The sequence below is a fragment of a genome, unplaced genomic scaffold (assembly GCF_019419815.1).
Source record: "Pyrus x bretschneideri cultivar Hongxiangsu unplaced genomic scaffold, Pyrus_bretschneideri_v1 Contig38, whole genome shotgun sequence".
NCBI lineage: Eukaryota > Viridiplantae > Streptophyta > Magnoliopsida > Rosales > Rosaceae > Pyrus > Pyrus x bretschneideri.
Window position 1 is genome coordinate 2,907,791 of NW_025999701.1, and position 24,409 is coordinate 2,932,199.

At 34.6% G+C, this 24,409-nt stretch overlaps 1 protein-coding gene and 2 long non-coding RNA genes across 6 annotated transcripts; 2 read left to right on the forward strand and 1 right to left on the reverse strand.

Moving 5' to 3' along the window:
- Positions 1–7,194: 7,194 nt before the first annotated feature.
- On the forward strand, positions 7,195–9,532 carry LOC125468467 (GDSL esterase/lipase At5g55050-like). Of its 2 annotated transcripts, XM_048564246.1 has the most exons (5): positions 7,195–7,679; positions 7,790–7,929; positions 8,378–8,611; positions 8,707–8,950; positions 9,148–9,532. In XM_048564246.1, the coding sequence occupies exons 1-5, from the start codon at positions 7,331–7,333 to the stop codon at positions 9,366–9,368; spliced, it is 1,188 nt and encodes a 395-aa protein (XP_048420203.1). In that variant the 5' UTR covers positions 7,195–7,330; the 3' UTR covers positions 9,369–9,532. The 2 variants fall into 2 exon arrangements, with proteins under 2 accessions (XP_048420203.1, XP_048420204.1); XM_048564247.1 differs by lacking the exon at positions 8,378–8,611.
- A 2,805-nt stretch (positions 9,533–12,337) lies between these two features.
- Positions 12,338–14,491, reverse strand: LOC125468430. 3 transcript variants are annotated; one of them, XR_007250806.1, is made up of 5 exons: positions 14,348–14,488; positions 13,950–13,991; positions 13,764–13,850; positions 13,180–13,211; positions 12,338–12,874 (listed from the first exon to the last, which is right to left on the reverse strand). It is a non-coding gene; the product is annotated as an uncharacterized LOC125468430 (long non-coding RNA). The 3 variants fall into 3 exon arrangements; XR_007250805.1 differs by having other exon boundaries at positions 12,338–13,211; positions 13,950–14,017; positions 14,348–14,491; XR_007250804.1 differs by having other exon boundaries at positions 12,338–13,211.
- Positions 14,492–15,068: 577 nt separating this feature from the next.
- On the forward strand, positions 15,069–15,984 carry LOC125468431. The gene is made up of 2 exons (XR_007250807.1): positions 15,069–15,265; positions 15,476–15,984. It is a non-coding gene; the product is annotated as an uncharacterized LOC125468431 (long non-coding RNA).
- Positions 15,985–24,409: the final 8,425 nt, after the last annotated feature.

The following is a 24,409-nucleotide window of genomic DNA, read 5'->3' on the forward strand; positions in this document are numbered from 1 at the left end:
AGTGATGTAAAAATGTGAACAAATTAAAAGCGAAACTAGAACTTATTTAAACTAATAATGTGAGTGCGCAATAGTGGGTAGAACCCATAAAATACAAATATTTAGAGTATAGATGACAAAATGATGCAGTTGAAACTAGTTAAGTACTTAATACACAACGGGATAAGTTCCTACACTTAAACAGGGATATGTCAAAATTGCCAGCTAATCATCGTACGCCACCGAGTAATTCAGTTATCTAGGACCTGAAGGGGCAAAAAACAGAAGGGTGAGTAGGCAAAAAGAAAAGTTTATAAAAACCATTTATTTTCTGAACATACTAACCCCTCGCTGTAAAACATATATAGTTTCCAAAAAATTGTAAAACATGTATAGTTTCCAGAAAATCATACTACGTATAGGTATGAAATCAAATGCAAATCAATAGTAAATCTAGAAGTATGCCACATCACAATATCTCAACAGTAGTATAAGTAAAATCAGGGGTTCAATCAATCTATACTAACACATAAATGGTGGAGAAGAGGATCTTTATATGGAAAATTTTCAAAATTGCCTAACTTGCTCATTTCTCAACCATTTTCAACGATCTTTATATGGAAATGAAGTTGGAGAAGAGGAGAACAAGTTTATACCTCTTAAAAGTCCAAAAGGTCGACATAAATGGCCTAAAAAAGCCTCAAAAGGTTCGGCCTATTTTTTGACTCCTAAAAAACGTGTGTTCTTGTGTCAACTCCACTCCAAACTTAGTCTAGGGACTCCAGGGAGTTAACTAGGTGCTTCCACAACCTTCAAAAACTTGTAACTCGGTTGGGATCACGCCAGAGCAACCTCGTCCAAGTAGGAGCTTCCAAGTTGACGATTCAAAACTCAACCATTTTAGAATCGGTTTGTACGATTGGGTTCGTGAGGAGGAGAGGATCAGGACGGTGGTATTTTTAAGTTCGATATGTGAGTGTTTGATGAAGGTCCTTGTAGTTACAGAGAAGAGAGAGTGACAGGTGATGAGAGAGAGGAAGAAGATAAGAGAGAAAGTGAAATGTCTTTTGATTGGCTGAGAAGGAGAAAGAGAGAGAGAGAGAGAGAGATATGTCAGATTGGTGGAGAGAAGTGAGGATGAGATTTGATTGGTGGGTGAAACAAGTCACAGACAAGTTTTTTTAAAGAAGAAAATGACAAGGTTTGCTACACATTTCAGATTACATGAAATATGTCCCCTTATAAAAAATAATGTTTGTACCACTGGATAATTTACACACACGTGCACAAACCTACCCGCTGTTTACATACTTTAATGTAACGTAACTTTTTCGTTACCACTCTGATTTGGGTCTAATTCGTGCTCACACGATCTTAACAACGAGTACTAATTAATTACGATAACGAGGAAAATAATTAAAAGTCAAACAACCACGTCCACGTCACTTTGCCAACTAGGGTATAAATGTCAATTTACACACTTGGGGAGAAAATTACATAGAAATTTAGGGACGGGTCTTCACATCAATTTAAATTAAAGTAATTAAAAAAATAAAATCATACAATTAAATTAAATTCAAAAAGTAAAAATTTAAAAAATCTTGCGCTACCAAATATTTCATCGCGCAAACAATTAATATAATTAAATTAATATAAAAGAAATAATAAAACAAAAAGTCAAAAACCTTGAGCGACAAAATATTTCGTAGCACAAAATATTAAATTAATTTAATTTAAAATTTTAAAAATAAAAATCTTTGCGCGATGAAATATTTCATCATGCAAACCGTATCTTCATAAGCTTTCCGTATCTTCACGAGCTTTGCACGATGAACCATGCGCAACCAAGATTTCGTAGCACAAGGTTTTGCGTGACGAAATTGTACTTTGAACAACAAACTTGTTTCGTCGCGTAAAGTGTTTTATTGTATTAGTGATTTGTGTGAATGTGAATGACAAATTCCCAAATTGGTAATTGACCAAATCATGATAGGCTTACAAATTGGGCTATTCTCTACATTGTCAATTAATTTTTTGATACAACCTCAAAATTATTCAATATTAGGAGTGTCCTATCACAAAAAGAAACTATAAAGATTGTGTTGTAAATTACAACTAAAGGCAATTTTCAATTGTAAAAAAAAAAGCCGTTTTCTAGCCCAAAATAAAAGCCACAACTGAAATAACAAGTATGGGTTTCTAACACAACACTAGATATATTAAGAAGAGGCCTAACCATCAAGCCGAACTTTGGATTCGACCAAATGTCCACATTATATGAACATCAAGAGAAAAAGAATGAGTTCTCGTATTCACATAATTTACCACATTTTTTCGAGGACATTGGAGTTCAGGATCCTGTCTGGAAATCCAACTACTCAATGCCAGGTCCAACTCTGGGATGATAGACGAAATGTATTCATGTGCAACACCGAAAAACTTATTGTATCAGCTTACTCTATTTTGACATATTTAAAATAAACAAAATGTTGATTGACAAAGCAAATGGTGAATGTCCATAGTGGTTAGGGTCTTTTCCAACCCACTGCGTCGTTCAACACCTTGAACTCTCTCAACAGTGTAATAAGCTTTTCTTATAAAATGTCGGTTGAGGAACAGCATAGTTGTGAAAATCAACATCCAAAAAATCAACAAAATGGAACACACAAGGGCATCCGTGGCTTCCCTAGACCTAGCTAGATGCTTCCCTTGCAAAAATGAGTTAGTGGCCTCATCTTCTTATGGAGTCCAAATTATTGGACCGACTTGTCGATAGGACTATAGTCCAACGTGTACATATGTTTTGACTCCAGAGGTTTGAATTTGGACACTTAGATTCCAATTGGTAATCAACCATTCATTGTCCTCCAAGCATTATCCTTACAATAATTGTTTTGTTTGAATAAATATCATCTGCAATGTATTTTGCCGAGCTGTAAATCCATATCTCACTATCACAGATCGATGTTCCCAACGCACCAGAAAATGGTAAAACCCATTCGCACCGGAACAAAGATTGTGGTATTGACACATTGGCCGCACAATCGACATCTCATAGTTTACTTATTTTGTGAATGAATTATATAGAATGGGTCCATAGTTGTTGTGATCATAATACAATGTTGTAGGTAATTTTCCTCTTACACGACATATTAATAGGCTAAGATGTTATGTGACCATGTGGAGATGAAATCCGTTTAAAGAAAAATGAACATCATTTTGTGGTTGTGAAGGTTTTGTTTGAGGGAGGTGAATTTCCCACATTTGTTTTAGTTTTCATATATCCCCTTTATTTTTAATCATCAAATTGAATAAATTAAATAAATAAATAAATAAATAAAAACCAAAAATAGTTGTACAAAAGACTTAAATATGTGCTTTATCATTTCCCGCTTAAAAATATACACCCCCATTCCGAATGGAACAATGTGTGATATTGACATATATATTGTCCCCACCAAATATCGACTATTCCACTGTTTACTCATTGTGTGGGAAGGCAATTTGTGTCACACATACCAACTTTTCAATGGTACCCATCCCCATCCACTACCCACACCACTGAGCTAATCCCAGTGGCTTTCAAAGAAACGTAATATCATTTGCACATATGATTTATATGATTTTATTAATTTGGTACCAATACTGTAAATTATTTTTTGAATTTCCACTAGGAAGAATGTGTTTTGCTCCTCAAATATTTTTATCAATAGGTTAATACTTGGATACATTTCGATCCATAAACGAGATCAATTTGAATAATTTTTTATGCGTATGATCTTCAAGGGGGCTTAAAAAATTGGATTGTTCCGATTGTAAAGTTTACATGATGAACATATGTTATTTATAAAGGGTGAGATATGTATATTCCCCTATAAGAGAATGCAAGTATTATCCTTACTAATATTAGTTTGAAGCAAGAGCGGGTCCACAGAGACCTCTTACTAATATTAGTTTGAAGCAAGAGTAGGTCTCAGAGAAATAGTTGGTGAGGTTCTCTAGTGACCTTTCGAGTGTCTGGTAGAATACTCTTTTGTTCCCATCAAGTATTTGATGAAATTCATGGCAAAACCTGTCGACAATTATTCAGTAGGGATTCTCAACAAAAGTCACCAAGGTTACTTGATAGCACTCATCAGATGTCGATATATGTCAGCATGTGAGCAACATAGCTTGGCAAAGAACGACATACATATCAAGTACTCGACGAAATAGTCATAAATGAAAATAAATAAATAAAAAAACTAAAAAAAACTAAAAACCATTTACACACTACGCGTGCTAGCTATTTTCTTTTGCCCTAGAACCCCGAGATTAAAATTTTCAAATTCGTCACTGATTTGAAGTAATGATTGTTTCCGATTACTGTATGCATTCATATACTTTAATAATAAATAACATTCGGTATTTTATAATTCAAGTGCAAGTATCTCTACGAATTATAAAAGTCAGAACAGCAAACATGCAAGATTGCAACTTATAAGAAATCTGTAAACAATTGTTTTGGGTCATCAAAAAAAAAAAAATATGCACAAAATACAAACAAGTGTTCAAATATGGAAGAATAGAGAAAGAAGAAGAAAAAGTAAAGTTTGACGGTGCCTGGAGTGTGGGAGATCGGGAAGGAGCATCCACGCAGCAATCAGTAGATTAGACTCCGGCATCAGAAAAATTAGTGTATGACATTTTTCAATTAATAGATGATACGTGTTTATGTTTAAAGAAATTGATCAAAATGATTATTTTTCTAATTCTAATTTTTAATATGAGATTGATGTTTGATTGGTGTGCAGTTGAAATTTAATTGATATGTCATGAATATTCGAATTTTACTAGTTCAACTATTTATATTTAATTTTTTATCATTTTGATCAATTTCTCTTAAATTTAAGGTCGATTACAATTTTTCTACTCTTGTTTTAGCGGTGAGCGTAAATTAAATTGTAAAATATTTATTTTAGGCTAAGATGAGAGCATCTCACCTCTAGACAGGAGGAGGTCCTCTCTTACAACAAGTGGTGTTACTCGGCCTATCATTACTTGCTATGTGTTTATAAAGTAAACGACGTATTAAAAAAAAAAAAAATTCTTTCCATGTGGTTAAATGGTTGCGAGGGAATATACATGGGCATCATAAGAGATTAAAATTGTAAAATTAAAAGGGCATATTTGTTGATTTGCCTCAGCTTTCAATTTCTCATATGAATTCTAATTTTAGCCAATTATCCTGCTAAATTTTTATAATTAGTCAATTTCCCCATTGAAATTTAATTTTAGCCAATTATCTCCTGAAAATACCAATTTTCCCCAACGCTAGACTTTTAGAAATTTTCATCCAATTTTCCACCTATTTTGATCACGTGGAAAATATATGACAACTATATGGGGGTAAAATGAATGGAAAATTGGATGGATGAAAAATTTTAAAATCCAAAACGCTAAGGGGGGAGTTGGCAATTTATTAAATTTTAAGAAGTAATCGGCTAAAGTTAAATTTCATGAGGGAATTGGCTAATTATAAAAATTTAGAGGTAATCTATTAAAATTAAAATTTAAAAAAGAAATGAGCAGTTCAACACAAATCAGAGAGCAAATCGACATATATCTCAATTAAAAAACTAAGACACTGACTTTCCAAAGTGGCCACTGCAAGTCTGCAACGCATTTCCAATGTTAGATCACTGGCCTACTTTAACACGTATGGAGCCCCACTTAAGCCCATGATGTCTCTTTCTTCTTCTCTATATCCTTTTTCGTTTTTGTGTTCATATTCTATGATTTTTCCTTCCTTCTTTTGTTCTTTGAAACGGGAAAGAGAAAAATGTAACTTTAGCAACAAAAAACCAATTAGATATACAAAAGATGTGATAAATGTTAATTCTAAGGGTGCTAAATTATAAGCAAGAACAATTTAATAAGATTCATATCTTATGGATGATGAGTTTGTAACTAATTTATTTCGCATCCCTTATAAATGTATAGTTGTTTAAAAAAAATAGTTGAGACTAATATGGTGAAATTTGATGTTTATCATTGGCCAATATTTATGCAATGATAATGTCACTTAAAAAGGTAAACTAGCAAAATCAACAAATCTATCAATAGATGCCACTAGCATTGTTGATATTCATTTTCACTTGTAAGTAAGAGATTTTAGATTCGAATCTCGTGGATGGTGAATTCAATACCAAATTAGATTGTCCATTGTGTGGCTTTACCGAACCCCCCCTTCCCTTAATGTAAAATATATGAGTAATGTTATTCATACTATGTTTTTGTACTATATTTTCATACAACTTTATATGGCATTTAATGTAGGCAGTCACATCATTTGAATTAATCAAATTTTTAAATTTAGTTCATTATTTAATAAACTAATAATTAAGAAAAACTAGTTAATTAAATGATGATTGTGGTATACGATGAGTCTTTCTTCTTCCTTTCCTTGGGTTTTGTAAATTTTTCAAATGATGTGGCTGTCCACATCAGATGCCACCTAAGATGGTATCAAAATGTGGTACAAAAATATGGTATGAATAACATTGCTCAAAATATATCGTTATACTCAAAACAAATATATCAACAGAGAAATTAGTAATTAACCAAAGGAACAATTAAGGAATGATGAGCATGATCAATGGTGATTGACGAAGTGTGATGATATGAAGGTAAAAGAGTTCCACATCTGTAAAAGAATAAATCTTGCAAAGGCTTATAAAAGGTTGGGTTGCTCCCCATATTGTCAGTTAGATTTATGGTGGAGCCTCAACTTTCTTTATAGTATCAGAACATGTTTGCCCACTTGTGAAGCCCAAAGTCCACATGTGCTTCATTTCATCTAATTTGTGTTATCAATGTATTTGACTTGAAAATTCATCACACATGAGGGGGTATGTGAGGATGTGAAGATAAAAGAATTTCACATCAATGAAAGAAGTGCAAGAGCTTATAAGAAGTTGAACTACTTTCTATATTATCAATTGATTTATGGTGGAATCTCATGTTTGTTTATGAAGATGATGGGATGGTGATTAATGAAATTGATATCGGGATAACTCTTAACAATTAAATGATTAAAAAAAGTAGTTAATCAAAAAATACTTACAAAAATGAAAAAAGTAAATTCCAATGACAAAATATTGATATTTTGAGAAGAGACAAGCAAGAGTTGAAGAACAAATTATAAAATATTTAAACGTAATGACAATATTACTGTCAGAATAAGAGGTTTTAGATGAGTGCTACTGCTACTACTCGAGCCCACACAGCTAAAACCTCTCGATCGTTTTCATACACGAAATTTGAACACTCATCAACTTATCTCCCTCTTTAAGAGGACATCCGCTTGTTCATGTCCCTCAAACCATCACACAGAAACATCACACGCCAAATTAAGTTTGAGGGAGCTTTTAGACACGATTCATTCATAACCATGGCTAAACATCACACTGATGTTTTGCCAATGGCTTCCTTTGTCGTCGTCTTCTCTCTCTTCACTACTAGTTTCATCGTCGATCTCTCGGAAGGTCAGATGGTTCCGGCCATTTACGTGTTCGGAGACTCGTTAGCGGACGTCGGTAACAACAATTACCTAAAAATTTCTCTAGTCAAGGCAGATTTTCCTCATAATGGGGTTGATTATCCTGACAAAGTAGCAACGGGGAGGTTTGGTAACGGCAAGAATTCTACAGATTTTCTTGGTAGGTTTAACATATCATCAGTTAATAAATCATGACTAGTGACAACCATGCATGTTGAGAGAATGAGACGGTACGTAGTATATATAATCTTGTTTTCTTTTGTTTGGCAGCCGAGAAAGTAGGGTTACCACCGTCGCCACCATATCTGGCACTTGTATCCAAGTCCAACAGGCGAAAAGTGTCCTTTGTCGATGGAGCTAGCTTCGCCTCCGGAGGAGCTGGAATCTTCAATGGCTCGGATGAACAATTTGTAAGTGCAATGTTTTCAACACTCTTTCAAAAGAAAAATATATAGCACTAGATACCCACAAAAAGGAAAAGAAAAATAACACACTTTCTTTAGCACATGTTAATATATATTCCGTTCCACTAAAATTGCTTTTTGAATCCAATTCGTTTTTTACATGAGCTGGGTGGGATTCATGTAACCCTAATTACAAAAGCCGGTGATAAAGCTTTTACAAGTAATGTTTGGTGTTATTCTGCAGAACCTTCTTGTAAAGAGAAATTTTTTAGTAGCAAGAACAATGTCACATGGCGTTATTATTTTACAAATTATAATAAGTAAACTTAAAATCTGACGTATCACTAAAGATATATCTCCTCCTTAGATATGACATCCATCAAGTAACAGCTGGTGAAGGGGAAATCGAATAACTTTGTCCAACAACTAATGCTTTGCCTATTTTACGTCACAGCGTCAGTCAATACCTTTGTCATACCAAGTAAACTACTACTCAGAAGTACATCAAAACATAGGGTTACAGTTAGGATCCGAGGGCACCAAAGACCATCTTTCAAAATCTCTGTTTCTTATTGTGATTGGAAGCAATGACATCTTCGACTACATTAAAAAATCCAAGCTCCAAAATGAATACACACCTCATCAGTACGCGGATTTAATGGCGTCGAATCTAAAGGAACAATTACAGGTAAGAAGAACACATTGGCTTAGCTCCATGTTAGCATAGTGAAACTTTAGTTGCACTTCAATGCTTAATGTGTTTCTTTCATCATTGTTTGGCAGAGAATACATGCTCTGGGTGCCCAAAAATTTGTAGTTGTTGGGACTGGGCCGGTTGGATGCTGTCCGTCGCAAAGGGATTCAAATACTGAAGAGTGCAATGATGGCGCAAACTCATTGTCTGTCATGTACAATGAAGCCCTTAAGTCCATGTTGCAGCAATTGAAACCGGCATTGGGCATAAGCTACACCCTCTTCGACACTTACAGTGTCTTGACTAACATTGTACAAAACGCAGCTTCTTACGGTACTCATATATTCTTTTCCTTCTTCATAAGCAGAAATAATCTAAGAACAATTCCGTTTAGCATGTTGTGTAGTAAAATTGTCAATTATAATACATACAGATCATGACAACTGATATTCTGCCGCCTTTGTAAGAAACTAGAGGAAGAATTTTCAGTTAACTCGACTGACAAACCAAAATTTCGTATTCGATTTCAGGATTTACAGAGGTTAAAACTGCTTGCTGTGGGATTGGGCAGCTTAACGCCAAGGGTCCTTGCCTTCCAGTTGCATCCTTGTGCTCCAACAGAAGGGACCATGTCTTCTGGGATTTTTACCATCCAACACAGGCAACTCATGGCATCATAGTGGATAAACTTTTCGATGGCCCTTCAGAATACTCATCCCCAATGACTGTGAAGGAGTTAATTGCTCTATAAAAAGCTCGGGCCACAAACTCCAAACGAAAGACGGAATCTCAGATAGAATATGGCCTTCTTGGGAGGTTATACTTGGGCTAAGTTCATGTGCAGTAAAGAGTGAATGAATGAGTTTACATGTGTACCATTACAAAAGAAGTAAAGCATCTTGATAGATTTTGAAATGCAAGGGAAACGATCATATTCCAGCATCATGCGCTTAGTATGACATCAAAATTTGAGTTACGTAGGAGAAAAAACGATAAAAAATGAGAAATTAGATTCTCATCCCTAATTGTTATATAGTATTGATTGAAACCTTATTGGTTTTAAGTTTTGGATCAAAGTCCTTTGACTTTGTCCACATTTCATTTTTTGATTGATTTTTCTTTTCAAAATTTTATTATTCATTTTCACATATCATTTTGTTGGATTGTTTTGGAAAAGTTGACCTAGTTGGCCTAAATTTTAGGCATTTGAAATTTAAAAACTTTTATGAATTATATTACCTTCACGGTTAGCAGTGTCAATCAACCTCCATTGTAGGCACAACTGCTTTTAGTATATGGCCTCATCCTCAAATCTTTGCCTACGCTTGCGATTTCCCCATATAGATCCTCCAAGCCCAGAGCATAGTGTTCCCTAATGCATACGTCTCAACGGTGCACTTGTGGTGCACATTGTGTTAAGTTGGGTGGTAGTGTGCAAATGATGTTGAGTGTTTCTTGGTGAATTGTACAATTTTTGTACATTATTTTCGTTGGGTACATTCTCTTTCAAGGTGCAAACACACACACAAAGGTTTTAGCATTGATTAGGGCAATATTTACACGTGTATATTCTTTTCCTTGGGTACCCTCTTTGAATTTTTTTAATATTTTGTTGAGCCAAAATTAATGGGTACGTACATTATTTTCCTTGTGTTTTAAATGTACCCATGAGTTTTTTTTTCTTATCCCTTTTTATTTGGGTACATACAGTGTTGTGTTCATGCAGGAGTACATTTTTGCTGTTGTCAAGTTCATGGGGACATGCAGTATTAATTTACTGCGGGGTACATTCGCTTCACCCTAGACAGTAAAATTTGCAAAACTTTGTGCACAATAGTTTGTTATGTACATTGTGTTTAGTCTCATAATCCTTGAGATTTTTACCATTTATAATCCGATAATTATGGGATTTTAAATTTCATAAATGGTGAGATATGTGTAATACAATTTTAAGTTAAAAGAGAAACTAACTGATATAAAATATATCAATGCTAATATGATGATGTGTACAAAGTCAAAGGACTTTGATCAAAATATAAAAATCAATAAGGTTTCAGTTAAAAAATATTGGGACTGGATCCTTTTCCTGGGGATCCTAAGGATCTCGTGATCTTGATCGTTCATCATACATCATGCAGTCAGTTTTCATTAGGTATTATTTATATTTCATTTTAAATTTTAAAATTTGAAATGATCTTTGACCATATGATGTATGATGAACGGTTATGATCACGGGATCCCTAGGATCGCCAGGAAAATGATCCATTGATGACTAAGGATCGCATCCAAAGTATCTCATAAAAGAATTATCTGGCCCAATTAATGATTCAACCTTTCTCTTGGACGGAGACGCGAAGATATCGTTGACGTCCATCGAAGGCTTCAGTCCTCATAAATTGTCCAGAAACAGCTGTTTATCTTTCTGCATTCACAATCTTGGGAAAATTATATGAGAAGCATAAAGTTTCCTAGAGAAAAAAGAAAGGAGATAAAGTGATATCTTTAGCGTTTAAAATTGTATCTTATTAGAAGAAGAAAAACTTACCTTTAGTATTGTTTTAAGGCTCAGTTGGAAGAGAAGAGATCATCTCAGGATCTCTTCCACCAAGGTCATCGGATCAAGTGATGTGAACCTTTGAAATTTCATCAAATGGCCCACCTGTTTTGACCCCTTAAAAGCTACAATATTTTTTGGCCGTTGAATGAAATTTTAAAGGCACAGATCACTTGATCCGGTGGCCTTGGTGGAAGAGATCCGGCTCCAGTTAGAAATAAATCCTGAAAAAAAGACAAGCCTATATCGCCTTTGCGAAAATCAAATGCCAGCATCTTGTCCACTACATTCTACAATTGGATTAAGGAAAATACATATCATTAAGATATGAGTTTTTATCACAAATGGTCTCTGAAATTAACCCTCACCATCAAGATGGTCCTTAAAATTAAAAATCAATCAATGTAGTCCCTGAAAATAGGTGTCGCAAATCAATATAATCATTCAGTCACAATTCTGTTAAAAATTCTGTTAAGTACTGATGTAGCACATAAATGGACCCTACAAGATTTACGAGTTTGTATCACAAATGGTCCCTGAAATTGACTCACAACATCCATATGGTCTCTAAAATTGACCTGCACCATCAGGATTATCCATGAAATAGAAAATTGATCAATGTAGTCCTTGAAAGTAGGTGTCACAAATCAATATAATCCTTCTACCACAATTATGTAAAAAAAAAAAAAATTGTTATATGCTAATGTAGGTTTAATAATTAATTAAAAAATGGTCTGAATACCTTTTGGGTTGACAATTTTTTTATTAACTATTAAATTATTAAGCCTATTTGTAATTTTTTTTAATTTAATTAGACTTGTGTGATCTATTTATGTGTCACATCAGCATATAATATAATTTTTAACAAAATTGTGATGAAAAGACTACATTGATCAATCTTCAATTTCAGGGACCATTTTGATGTCACGTGTCAATTTCAATGATCATTTGTGAGAAAAAAGGACTTATGGGACGCATTTATGTGTCATATCAGTACTTAACAGAATTTTTAATAGAATTGCGATGGAATGACCACATTGATTTGCCACACTTATTTTCAGGAACTACATTGATGGATTTTCAATTTCAGGAACCATCTTGATGATGAAGGTCAATTTTAGGGACCATTTGTGATAAAAACCCTAAAAATATAGAAACTTAAACAATTAAACAGAAATATATGATTGAAAAATGTTATTCCGGCGTACTATAGAATTGCTACATTCAATCTCATGGTTTTGGTTTTGCAGGGGAAGTGTTACTCTATATAATATGTCATATTTACATTTCTGAATCACAGATTCTGTTTTGGGATTAAAACCTGGTATTGTTGATCCATAGCTGATACATTTTCATTGCACTATCGCGCAACAGGTTTATTGTTTCCAAAAGCGTCCAATATAAATGATGCTCTCTGAATAACTTCCTTGGGACACCTATTCAACCTGTACAATTAATTAGTTCTACTGGAAAATTATAGCAGCCACCAAGAGTGCGTAACGATTTTTTCACGAGAAGGAAATACATGTATATGAACCCAAACGCTCATTTCATGAATGTGCATGTGTATATGCATGAGCGGGCATGGATGTTTGTGGGTGACACAAGGAAAACCCAAAAGATCTTTTTCCCCTGTTTCTGAAAATAGCGAACACAAGTTTTAAGCTCTGGAAAAGTACCAGCAAGTAGATCACAATGCAGACCTGCAGGAAGTAAATAACAATATCCAAGTTGGCATTCCCAACTTTGTACATTAATATACGTATATACAGGTGCTAAGACATTTTCTGGTCAGTATTTCAGTAAGGCACTTATCATCTTTTACGCAGTTGAACCAAGCAAGTTCTTTATTAAAAATTAGCATATATACTTATCCTCTCTCTCTCTCTCTCTCTCTCTCTCTCTCTCTCTCTCTCTCTCTCTCTCTCTCTATATATATATATATATATAAAATAACTTTTATATATAGTACATACAATTGCACACAAAATATATGTGATCTACTCACCATAGATAAGACGTGCATGCCCAGGAACTAGCCTGCAAGAAATGAAAAGTGAAACTACAAGCATTAAATAGAAAAATTGCATTGAACAGCAGTGAAACATAGAAATCAACACATGCATGAGCTTGGAATCAGAGGTTGCTAATACTGACTACACTTCACAAAGCTATATCTGATATTTTGAGTCTAAGACAATTAAACTGTTTAGACCCGGGAATTATAATCGCCTACTGACGCAATTATCTCACACAAGAAAACAAGTTAGCAAGATATAGATACATGCCTAGTGGTCAGATGACACAGAATTAATGTAGATTAAATGTGTTAAGATTAAGGAACATGTTTTAAGCATGAACCCTGAGATACAAACCTTAGGATTCATATTAGTTAGTAGTCTCAGAAATGCGAATGATTTTTCATTCTTAAGAAGTACTCTGCCGTTTAAAAATACTCGTACACATGCCAATGGGATAAATCTTATGACTGGATCACTGAGAGTTATGCCTATACTGCTAAAAAGATGCAAGTTCAGTTTTATCTCACACATTATAATTACAATTTAGCACAGGGAAGCTGTTTGAGTATACCTTACGATTATCCCTACTTGATGCAAATCAATCATAAATGTCGACTTTTCGGCACTCATAAACTTGCTTCCCATTGCGCAAAATATTCTGTAAATAGAAATAGAAACTATGGTCATTGTTTTTCTTTACCCATGTCATGCAAGCATAACACTGTACGTAAGAAAGCTGTCGGTATGTAGATCAAACCTATCAGTCAAGCCAACAGTTGCAGAATCTGCTGGAACAAACCTATCAGGAAAACAATTAAAAGCTATCTGAAAAAGAAATTTTTGTCAATATGTGTAGATCTGCAAAAAATTCTACACCAGAGGCATAGCCAATGGCCATCTATGTGAAAGAGACACCAAAAATCAGCAAGAGGGCTACCATAGAACCAATTCAATGCCATTAAAAATAGTCACAACCATTCATACGGTAGACATGTTAAACATGTCTCTTAGAACAAGTCAAGAGACTACACATGTCAAAAGCATCACAACCCTACAATTACAAACACATCAAAAATACAACACGATTCTTCAATCATGGAGAACCCCTAGTCCTAAACCCTAAAAACTAGTCACTAGGACTAAAACGTTACAAACCTGAGAACTATTATAGAGGCTCCACAAGGAAAGGACCACACCAACCTCTGATGATTTTGCAATCGTTTGGCAAAGAAACCCTGCTATAAGCCCTTGCAGCAAACGTCGAGTTTCCTTCTCATTGTAATTTGTTGGGTGCACAAATCATAAACACCACCACTTCAGATTTGAACAACAATCGCCGATCTAAAATTCGAGATTGAACAAATCACGGCCATACACAACCACAAAATCTCTCTCGACAAAACAAGAGAGTGACCATAAACACGAACTAAGGACTCTCCTCAACATCGCGAGAGAATGACTGCAACTAGAAACAAAGACGAAAAAAAAAAATCAAGAAGTATTGCCCGAACACAACACCAAACGCAAGGGTTGGCAACTAGGGTTTTTTCTCTTGATTTTCTGTAGTCCCGAGAAGAATCTTTGGCCTTTATTCACTTGTACCAGGGTGTATATATTAATTAAAAATTAGTCATGTTTCATTATTTTTAATTTGTCTTATATTTTCATACATTGAATGCGTGTAGAGATTAATTTGTAAAGTTTTTCTTTCAATGTCTAGTCATTAATATAAAGATAAGGATGAATCATTGCCAAACAGGCATATAAAACAAAATCAGATACTTTGTATCAAAACTCAATGCCACACACATATTTATGCTCACTATATTTTCAAAAACGTTATTCTAGATCTTTCCTCTTCTTCTATAAAATGGGCCCAAGGCTTGTTTGCTTTGTACGTGTTTATGAATAAGACATATCTTAATCTATATGCTTTAGATTATGATTCATGTAGAGAAAATGATGCAGAGTTTTGAGACATTTGATGGTCAAGATGAAGCGGAATATGGTGATAGTTCTAAAGAGCTTGAACCATATGTAGTTCTAAATAATCGCATCCATGATTTATAAGAGGTATATATTAACTTTCATCACTCTTCTATTCACATTTTAGTTTTATCTATTAACAATTTTTTAATTTTATTTATAAAACTATCTCTAATATAAGTGAGTCTCACATACTATGGTAAGGCCCACTTATATTCAGTGATCTTAATATCATTTTGTGATCATTATCAAGCCTAAGTAAAATTTAATCCTCACCACTAATATCATTTGATTCAGGAGGATGTGACACACCCCGATCCGGAATGTTCATCTGGACTTCGAATCAAGCTGTGATGGCTGACATTAGGAAAGTGACGAAGCCATAAAGTGTAGTGATGTGGAAAATGTGAGTAAATTTAAACCTAAAAGTGCCTAAATGTAAGAGTGCGCTTGGGAGCGGGAATGAACCTGTTTCACACGTAATGTTAGAGCATAATTAAAGTACAGTAAAGGTAAAAGAGGAATTATACCATCGGGAATATCCCCATAGCAACGTTTTGCCAGAAATCCTCGTTGACACGAAAGCTCATCTACTAAAGTTGGAGGAGCGAAAAATAAGGGTGAGTGGGCCTAAAAATAAAGCTTTATAAAACCTTTTCGAAAATGTAATATAACCTCTCTCTGTAAAATAAGTATAGTTTCCAAAATATACACATGTACTAGTATCTGGCAGTGATACCTTTGTGCCAGAACGCCGGTTCACAGTTTCAGGATAATGAATAATATCAAAATATCATATATGCATTAATTAGCGGTGCGATTGATAGACTAATTAACAGTGACTACCTGAGCCGAAGAAATTAAAATCATGGAAATTTAGGAGCAAACCTTGACTCATAGTTGTGTTAACCATATTACCCGGTTAGGTAACCTGAACATTCTCGACCAGTCATTCTTGTGGTCACATCCACTGACAAATATTAGATTTGAAGCACGAGTTAAATTTATGATGTAAGAGCGAATTTAGTATTGAGAAAGTTATGAAGGCCTTTTAGCACGTGGCGTAGTGAAAGGAAGTAGTATGGTATGTTTCGAAGACCTATATCCCTGGCGTCATTTCTCAAAATTTTACCTGGGATACCACTGAAGCAGGAAGTTGAATAAACCATTAATCCAGTTTCTTGTACTACACAAATTATCCTTGCATCATATCGAACGACTCTTTCGACTTCGAGAAAACTTAGTTACAAAAGCTTACCGATTAGGAATTTACCCAACCAAACACTTTATCTAGGGAACCTTAAACCTATATGCAAAGGCGAAAGACTGAACCTTAGGATCGTACCTAGATTTTAGCAACTCATACTTTGAGTTGATGGTCTCTTCGACTAACTTTTGGATTTTATTTTTTCTGCTCAGTGAATAATGTATTTTTGTATGAAACTATATAGAATAACTTGTAGATAAAATAGTTATATGAATATATGAAAGCATAGGGAAGAAATTGAGTATTCAAGTTGAATTACCACATAATTAATGAAAATATAGTCTTTATTGTGTCTAATTTTATTTTCAAATAAAATATAAAGTTTGAATCTCTTGATTGTATTTGTGCGAATGCGAACGACAAATTTCCAAATTAGTGATTGACTAAATCATGCAAGGATTTACAAATAATTAGACTATTCTCTGCACTGTCAATTAATTTTATGATATAACCTCAAAATTATTCAGTATTAGGATTGTCCTATCACAAAAAGAAACTATAAGGATTACGTTGTAAATACAATTAATGGCCATTTTCAATTGTAAAAAAAGCCGTTTTCTCGCCCAAACTAAAAGCCAAAATAACAAGTGTGCGTTTCAAACACAACACTAGATATATTAAGAAGAGGCCTAACCGACTAGCCAAGCTTTGGATTCGATCAAACGTTCACATTATATGAACATCAAGAGAAAAAGAATGAGTTCGCCCATACACATAATTTGCCACATTTTTTTCGAGGCCGTTCGATTGAGGATCCTGTCCGGAAATCCAACAACTCCATGCCAAGGCCAACTCTGAGATAGACGAGATGTATTCATGTGCAACACCGACGTACCTCTCGCATCAACCTACCCTATTTTAACAATTTTGAAATAAACAAAATATCGATTGACAACATAGTTGTGAAACTGAAAATCAACATCCCAAAAAATCAACAAAACGGAACACACAAGACAACTCATGCATATGTCCTGCAGAATCAATCAATCATCTGTTGCCCCCTTGACCTAGATGCTTCCCTTCCAAAAATGGGTTAGTGGAAAATCTTCTTGTGGAATCCAAATCGTTGGACCGACGTGTCGACAGGATTATAGTCCAATATATACATATACTTTGACTCTTGAGGGGTTTGAATTTCGACACTTACTATTCCAATTGGCAACCATTCGTTGTCCTCCTCACATATTTATAATAATTGTTTTGTTTGGATAAATATCATCTGCAATGTATTTTGCCGAGCTGTAAATCCATATCTCACTATCACAGATCGATGTTCCCACGCACCAGAAAATGGTAAACCCATTCCCACGGGAACAAAGATTGTGATATTGACACTTTGACCGCAGAATCGACTATCTCACAGTTTACTTATTTTGTGAAGGAACTATATAGAACCGGTTTATCATTATTGTGACATTTTCGTTTCATAATACAATGTGTAGGTAATTTTCCTTTTACATGACATATTAATAGATTAGGATGCTATGTATGTGACCATGTGGAACTGAAGTCCGTTTGAAGAAAAATGCTCCCCATTTTGTGGTGGTGATGGTTTTGTTTGAGGGAAGTGATTGTCACACACTTTTTTTGCATCTCACATATTCCTCTTTATTTTTCGTCATCAGATTAAATAAATTAAACGAAAACAACAAATACATTAGCGTAAAAGACTAAAATATGTGTTTGTCATTTCCCGCTTAAAAATATATACCCCCATTCCGAACGAAACAAAGTGTGATATTGACATATTGTCCACACCAAATATCGACTATTCCACAGTTAACTCATTTTGTGTGGGAAGGCAATTTGTGTCACACACACCAAATTTTCAATTGTAGCCATCCCCATCCACTACCCACACCACTGAGCTAATCCCAGTGGCCTTAAAAGAAACGTAATATCATTTGTACAGATGAGTTAGATGATTTTATTAATGAGGAACTAGAGATGACATTCCTAGCTCAACACTGTAAATTATTGTGTGCATTTCCACTAGAATAATGTGTTGATTTACTCCTCAAGTATTATTATCAATAGGTAATACTTGCATTAATTTCAATGCATAAACAATCTTCAATTTGAATTTTTTTTTTTTAATGCATATGATCTTTAAAGAGGATTAAAAATTGGATTGTTCTGATTATAAAATGTATATGATGAACAGACATTATTCATAAAAGGTGAAATATGTACATTCCCCTATAAGAGAGTGCAAGTATTATCCTTACTAATATTAGTTAGCAGGTGTGGGTCCACAAGGACCGTCCAGAGGTCAAAGAAACAGTTGGTGATAGTTCTCTTGTGATCTTTTGAATGTCTGGTACGGCTCTTTTGTTCTCATCAAGTGCTTGATGAAATGCATGTTTGACATATCTTGATAACACTCAACAGAATGTGTCGACATTATTCGGCAAGGGTCTTGGCCAAAGTCACTAGGATCACTTGATAGCACTCATCAGTTTTTTACTTATGTCATCCTACGAGCAACGTAGCTTGGCAAAGGACAACATGCTTATCAGTGCTCAGTGAAATGCCCAACTAAAAAAACATTTACGCTCTACGCATGTTAACTATTTTCTTTTGCACTAGGACCCAAGATTAAAATTTTAATCCATCATTGGTTTGAAGTACTTATTGTTTTCGATTACTATATGCATTCATATATTTTAACAATAATAACATTTTGTATTTTATAATTCAGGTGCAAAAATCTCTATCAATTATAAAAGTCAGAACGACAAAGATGCAAGATTGCAACATATGAGAAATCTGTAAACAATTGTTTTGTGTCATCAAATAAGATTAAAAATGCACAAAAATACAAACAAGCGTTCCAATATGGAAGAATATAGAAAGAAGAAGCAAAGTTTGATGGTGCGTGGAGTGTGGAGTGTGGATTGTGGGAGTCAGGACGGTGCATCCACGCAGCAATCAGCAGATGAGACTTCGGCTCCAGAAAAATTAGTGTATTACATTTTTCACTTGATAAACGATAGGGATAGGGGTGGGCACTTATTTGAAGAAACCGGTCAACCCACCCGACCGACCTATGACTGCCTGCCTTAGGTCGGTTTTAAAAGGTTAAATTTTGACTAGAGGGTTATAACCCACCCGCCCGCCGACCCACCTAGAGATTAGTGTTTGGTGCACAAAAGTTGTAACCCGTTAAAAACCCAACCCGTCCATTAGCCATCAGAAACATATTTTTTTCTTTACATGTGTCATGATCAAATTGGCTTTAACAAATGATAATCTTCCATTCAATAAGTAATAACCCAAATAACGTTAAAGAAACTAAATTTTGTAAACTAAATGATATGAAAATTAATGAGTGGATTATTACTTAAATATTGATAAACGTGTCATTTTTCTATTGATGACATATTATTTAATTTACAAATTTAATTTCTCTACCATTACTCGTCATATCGTAATGGCCCACTATCTCTTTTACCCTTGCTGGAATTGCCGCTGGCCCGCCGCACCAAGACACAACGATTCCTCCGATCGTTGCTCCAGCTTCTAAGTACTAGCCTTATGAAGGATTCCTTCCTATATTCTCCTTATATAATCTTTGCCTTCACTTTTTAGAGTTTAGCGAACCATGGATACTTTGTCACCACTGAACCCACAGGCCATAACCATCTTTCTTATCATAATATCATCGCGTTGGCGACTTGAGGTGGCAATATCTTCTAAGCTACCAGTAGGCAGTCCCAGTTCATCTTCAACCGCAAAACCCGCCCAATCGAACCGAAAATAAATGGGTCGGGTGGGTCGGTCTTCCTTGTTGTACGGACGGCGGTGGTTCCATTAAACGGTAACCCGACACGGTAAGATTAGCCTGCGGGTTGACACTTAACCCCGCCCAACCCCACCGATGCCCACCCCTAATAATAGACGATACGTGTTTATGTTTAAGAAAATTGATCAAAATGATTATTTTTTAAATACCAGTTTTTTAGTATGAGATTGATGTGTCGCTTAAATGATATATCACGAATATTCGATTTTGATCAGTTCAACCATTTATATTTGATTTCTAATTCAAATCAATTTTTCTTGACAAATTATATTCACACACTTCAAATAACTTCTCTCACATATTTTTAATTTTTTAATATTTTTTGAAACACCATTAACACTAGTTAGAAAAATATTAAAAAATTAAAAAGGTGTGGAAAAAATAATTTAAAATGTGTGAATATAATCTCTCTTTCTCTTAAGTTTAAGATCAATTATAAATCTTCTACTCTTGTTTTACCTATGAGTGTAAATCAAATTGTAAAAATATTTATTTAGGCTAAAATGAGAGCACCCCACTCCTAAATTGGAGAAATTCTCTCTTACAATTAGTGGCGTTACTTGACCATCATTACTTACTATGTGTTTATAAAGTGAACCACCTATATTTTTTTGTGGTCCCTGTGGTGACAAGTCACTTTCAATGTGACATTTGTGGTGAACAAGATATTAATTAAACTCTAGTGGTAAGCCCTGTTAGCAATTGAGATTCAAATCCAAAGTTCCGTTAGTCTTCCGTTAAATAAAATCATGTGACTATCACATGTAGATTGGTCAAAATTAAGTTTATTTATTTTGGAAAATGAAAAGACAAAAACATGATTGAATTAAAATAAAATTACAAATAAAAGAAACTTGTAAAGATAAAAAAACCCAGTAGTTCCCATATCTCATCTCAGGCTCCCAACCACTGCCATAGCCACTAGTGGACCTCCTCCACCACCATAATCATCACCCCAATTTGATAGCACATGTACCTCAACCTATATAATGCAGAAAAATCACATATGCACAAGAATAACTTAAAGAGTTAAAGACAATGGGTGAAATGCAGTATATATGCATTCAGATGGGTGAAAGGCATTGTAGAATTAAAGACAATGGGTGAAAGGCAATGCAGAAAATTTAATCTTCAGGTCTGCCTCCGCATATGAACTTCAAGAGCGTAAGAAAGTTAAAGAATTAAAATTTAAAGAAGATTAAGAAAAAATTGAAAGGTTGTGTTGACACACCCCAACCAAAATCAAGGCGTGTTGGACCCATCCTGGGAAGTTCTCATGTGAGTTCCCAGAAACAAAACCATGAGTGTGTGGTCGGGGCCCAAAGTGGACAATATCGTGCTACGATGGAGTTGAGCCCAGGATGTGGTGGGGGCCTAGGCCGGGATGTGGCATGTGTACTGGCCGACTAGGGCCTACATAAAACCACATTACCAATTAAAGACAAAACTGAAAGGCATTTATGCATTCAAACTAGTACAAATTGATACAAGAATGAAAATTCAAGTAAGACTAAGGGTTAGTTTGGTATTGATGTGCTTTGAAAAAAAAAAAACTGATTCTGTTGTGCTATAAGAATAAGCAACTGTAAAATAAAGCAGTATGGGCTTTTCTTCCTTTCTTTTCTTTCTTTCTTTTTCTTTCTGCCAAAAAGTTCATGATTGTTTCCTTTTTCCTTTTCTTTGTTTCCCTGTCTTTCTAGCTTTTTCATTCTTCTTTCTTTATATTTCGTTTGGCCTAAATGTTTCTGGCTTTTCTTCCATTTTTCATCAATGATCCCTCTTGAAATTTCGAAGTCCTCACCCACCTTCGTCCCTTCGCATTTCTCTTTCAGTTCCGATGATCTAGAACCTTCGTCCTCACTCCCATTTATATTTCCTGCATTTCGATTTCCAGGGCATTACATGTTTTGGAAGGTGCATTGGTGGATGGGTGGGTGGGATCTGGGTTATCATCTAGCAGGGAGTGGGTTGGGATCATGGTTTGCGAGGTGGCGATGGGTGTATTTGGTGGGGATTGGGAGAGAGAAGGGGTGGTGAATCTGGGGAGTAAGAAGAGATGGAGGGGATGGGGTGGTGAATCTAGTTAGTACGGTGCCAGAGAGCGACTGGAGAAAGGGGGTGGAGTCCAGAATTGGGATGAAGGAGAAAGAGAAGGTAAGGTTGCCATTTTGAAAAAAATCACTTAATGGCACGGTTTACCCGTATATTGTGATAAAAAGCTGGTTTTCCAAAGCTAGGTTTGCTACTTTGCCTTTTTAGCTTTTTTCATCCAAAACTATGAAAGAAAAAAAGTTGATTTTGAAAGTTTACCAAACACAAAAAAACTGGGTGCTTTTTTTCATACCTGCTTTTTAAAAAAGTTAAGCGATATCAAATTGGTACTAAGACTCTAACTTATGATCAAAGACGTGTTGGCATTGAAAAAAAAATGGTAAATTAGAATTATTAGGATTCCAAATGAAATTAAACCATACCTAAGAAATTAGGCGCAACTTCACCTTCACCTTCACCTCTTCTCCAAGCTATTGACGTAGTTTTACAAGTTTAGTTTTAGTCTTTGCATTCAAGTTTTTTTTGTAAAATCTAATTTCAATTAAACCCTAAATTATACTAGATGTCCATTGAATAAGATGTAATTTGGATTGAAATGAGGAATTTCACCTTTCATGTGATAGTCACGTAAGTTTATTTAACAGAAGACTAACGAAAATTTGGATTTGGACCTCAATTGCTAACAAGGCTCACCACAAAGGTTTAATTAAAAACTTTTTCACCACAAATATCACATCGAAAATGACGTGTTACCACAAAGATCACAAAAAAATTTGACCTTAACAAAAACTTGCCCTGTCGTTAAATGGTTGCAAGAGAATATCTACATGGGCATCATATGAGATTAAAAATTGAAAAATTAAAAAAAAAAAAAAAAAAAAGAGACTGACTTTCCAGACTGGCCACTGCAAGTCTGCAACCCATTTCCAATGTTAGATCACTGGCCTACTTTTAACACACTGATGGAACCCCACTTCAACCCATGATGTCTCTTTCTTCTTCTCCGTATCCTTTTTCCATTTTGTGTTCAGACCTATGATTTTATTCCTTCCCTTTGTTCTTTGAAACGGGAAAGAGAAAAATGTAATTGTAGCAACAAAAACCAATTAGTTATATACAAAATATGTGATTAATGTTAATTCTAATGATGCTAAATTATACGCGAGAATAATTCAATAAAATTTGAATCTTCCTAATAGCGAGTTTGTCACTAACTTACTCTCTACCCGTTATAAATATATAGTTGTTTCAAATAACAATTATAGTCGAGAATAATTTGGAAATTCAATGTTTATTCATTGGGCAATATTTATGCAATGGTAATGTAACTAAGAAAGGTAAACTAGCAAAACCAACCAATATATCAACAGAGAAGTTAGTTATTAACCAAAAGAACAATTAAGGAATGATGAGCATGATCAATGGAGATAGACAAAGTGTGATGATGTGAAGGTAAAAGAGTTTAACGTCGGTGAAAAATGAAATTTTACAAAAGCTTATAAAATGTTGGGTTACTGTCATATTGTTAATTGGTTTTATGGTGAAACCTCAACTTTTTTCATGATATCAGAGTATATTTGCTCATGTGTGAAACCCAACAGCCATAAGTTCTCCATGTCACCCAATTCTTAGTGTTCATATGTTTGACTTGAAAATTCGTTACACGTGAGGGAACGTGTAAGAATGTGTAGGTAAAAGAGTTTCACATCAGTGAAAGAAGAAACTTTGCACGAACTTATAAAAGATTGAATAACTCCTATATTACTAATTATTTTTATAGTAAAACTTCAATATTTTTCACGAAAATGATCGAAGCATGATTAATGAAATTGATATATCAGGATAGCTCTTTACAATTAAATGAAGAAAAAAAAAGAAGTAATTCAAGAAACACTTGTATTTAAAAAGAAAAGTAATTCCAATGACAAAAGATAGATATTTTGGGAAGAGAAAACAAAGAGTGGAACAAATTATAAAATATCTAATACGTAATGACAATTTACTGTCAGAATGAGAGGTTTCAGTCTTTCAGATGAGTGCTGCTGCTACTGCTTGAGCCCACACGGGTAAAACCTATACTTTTCATACTCGAAATTTGTGAACTCAT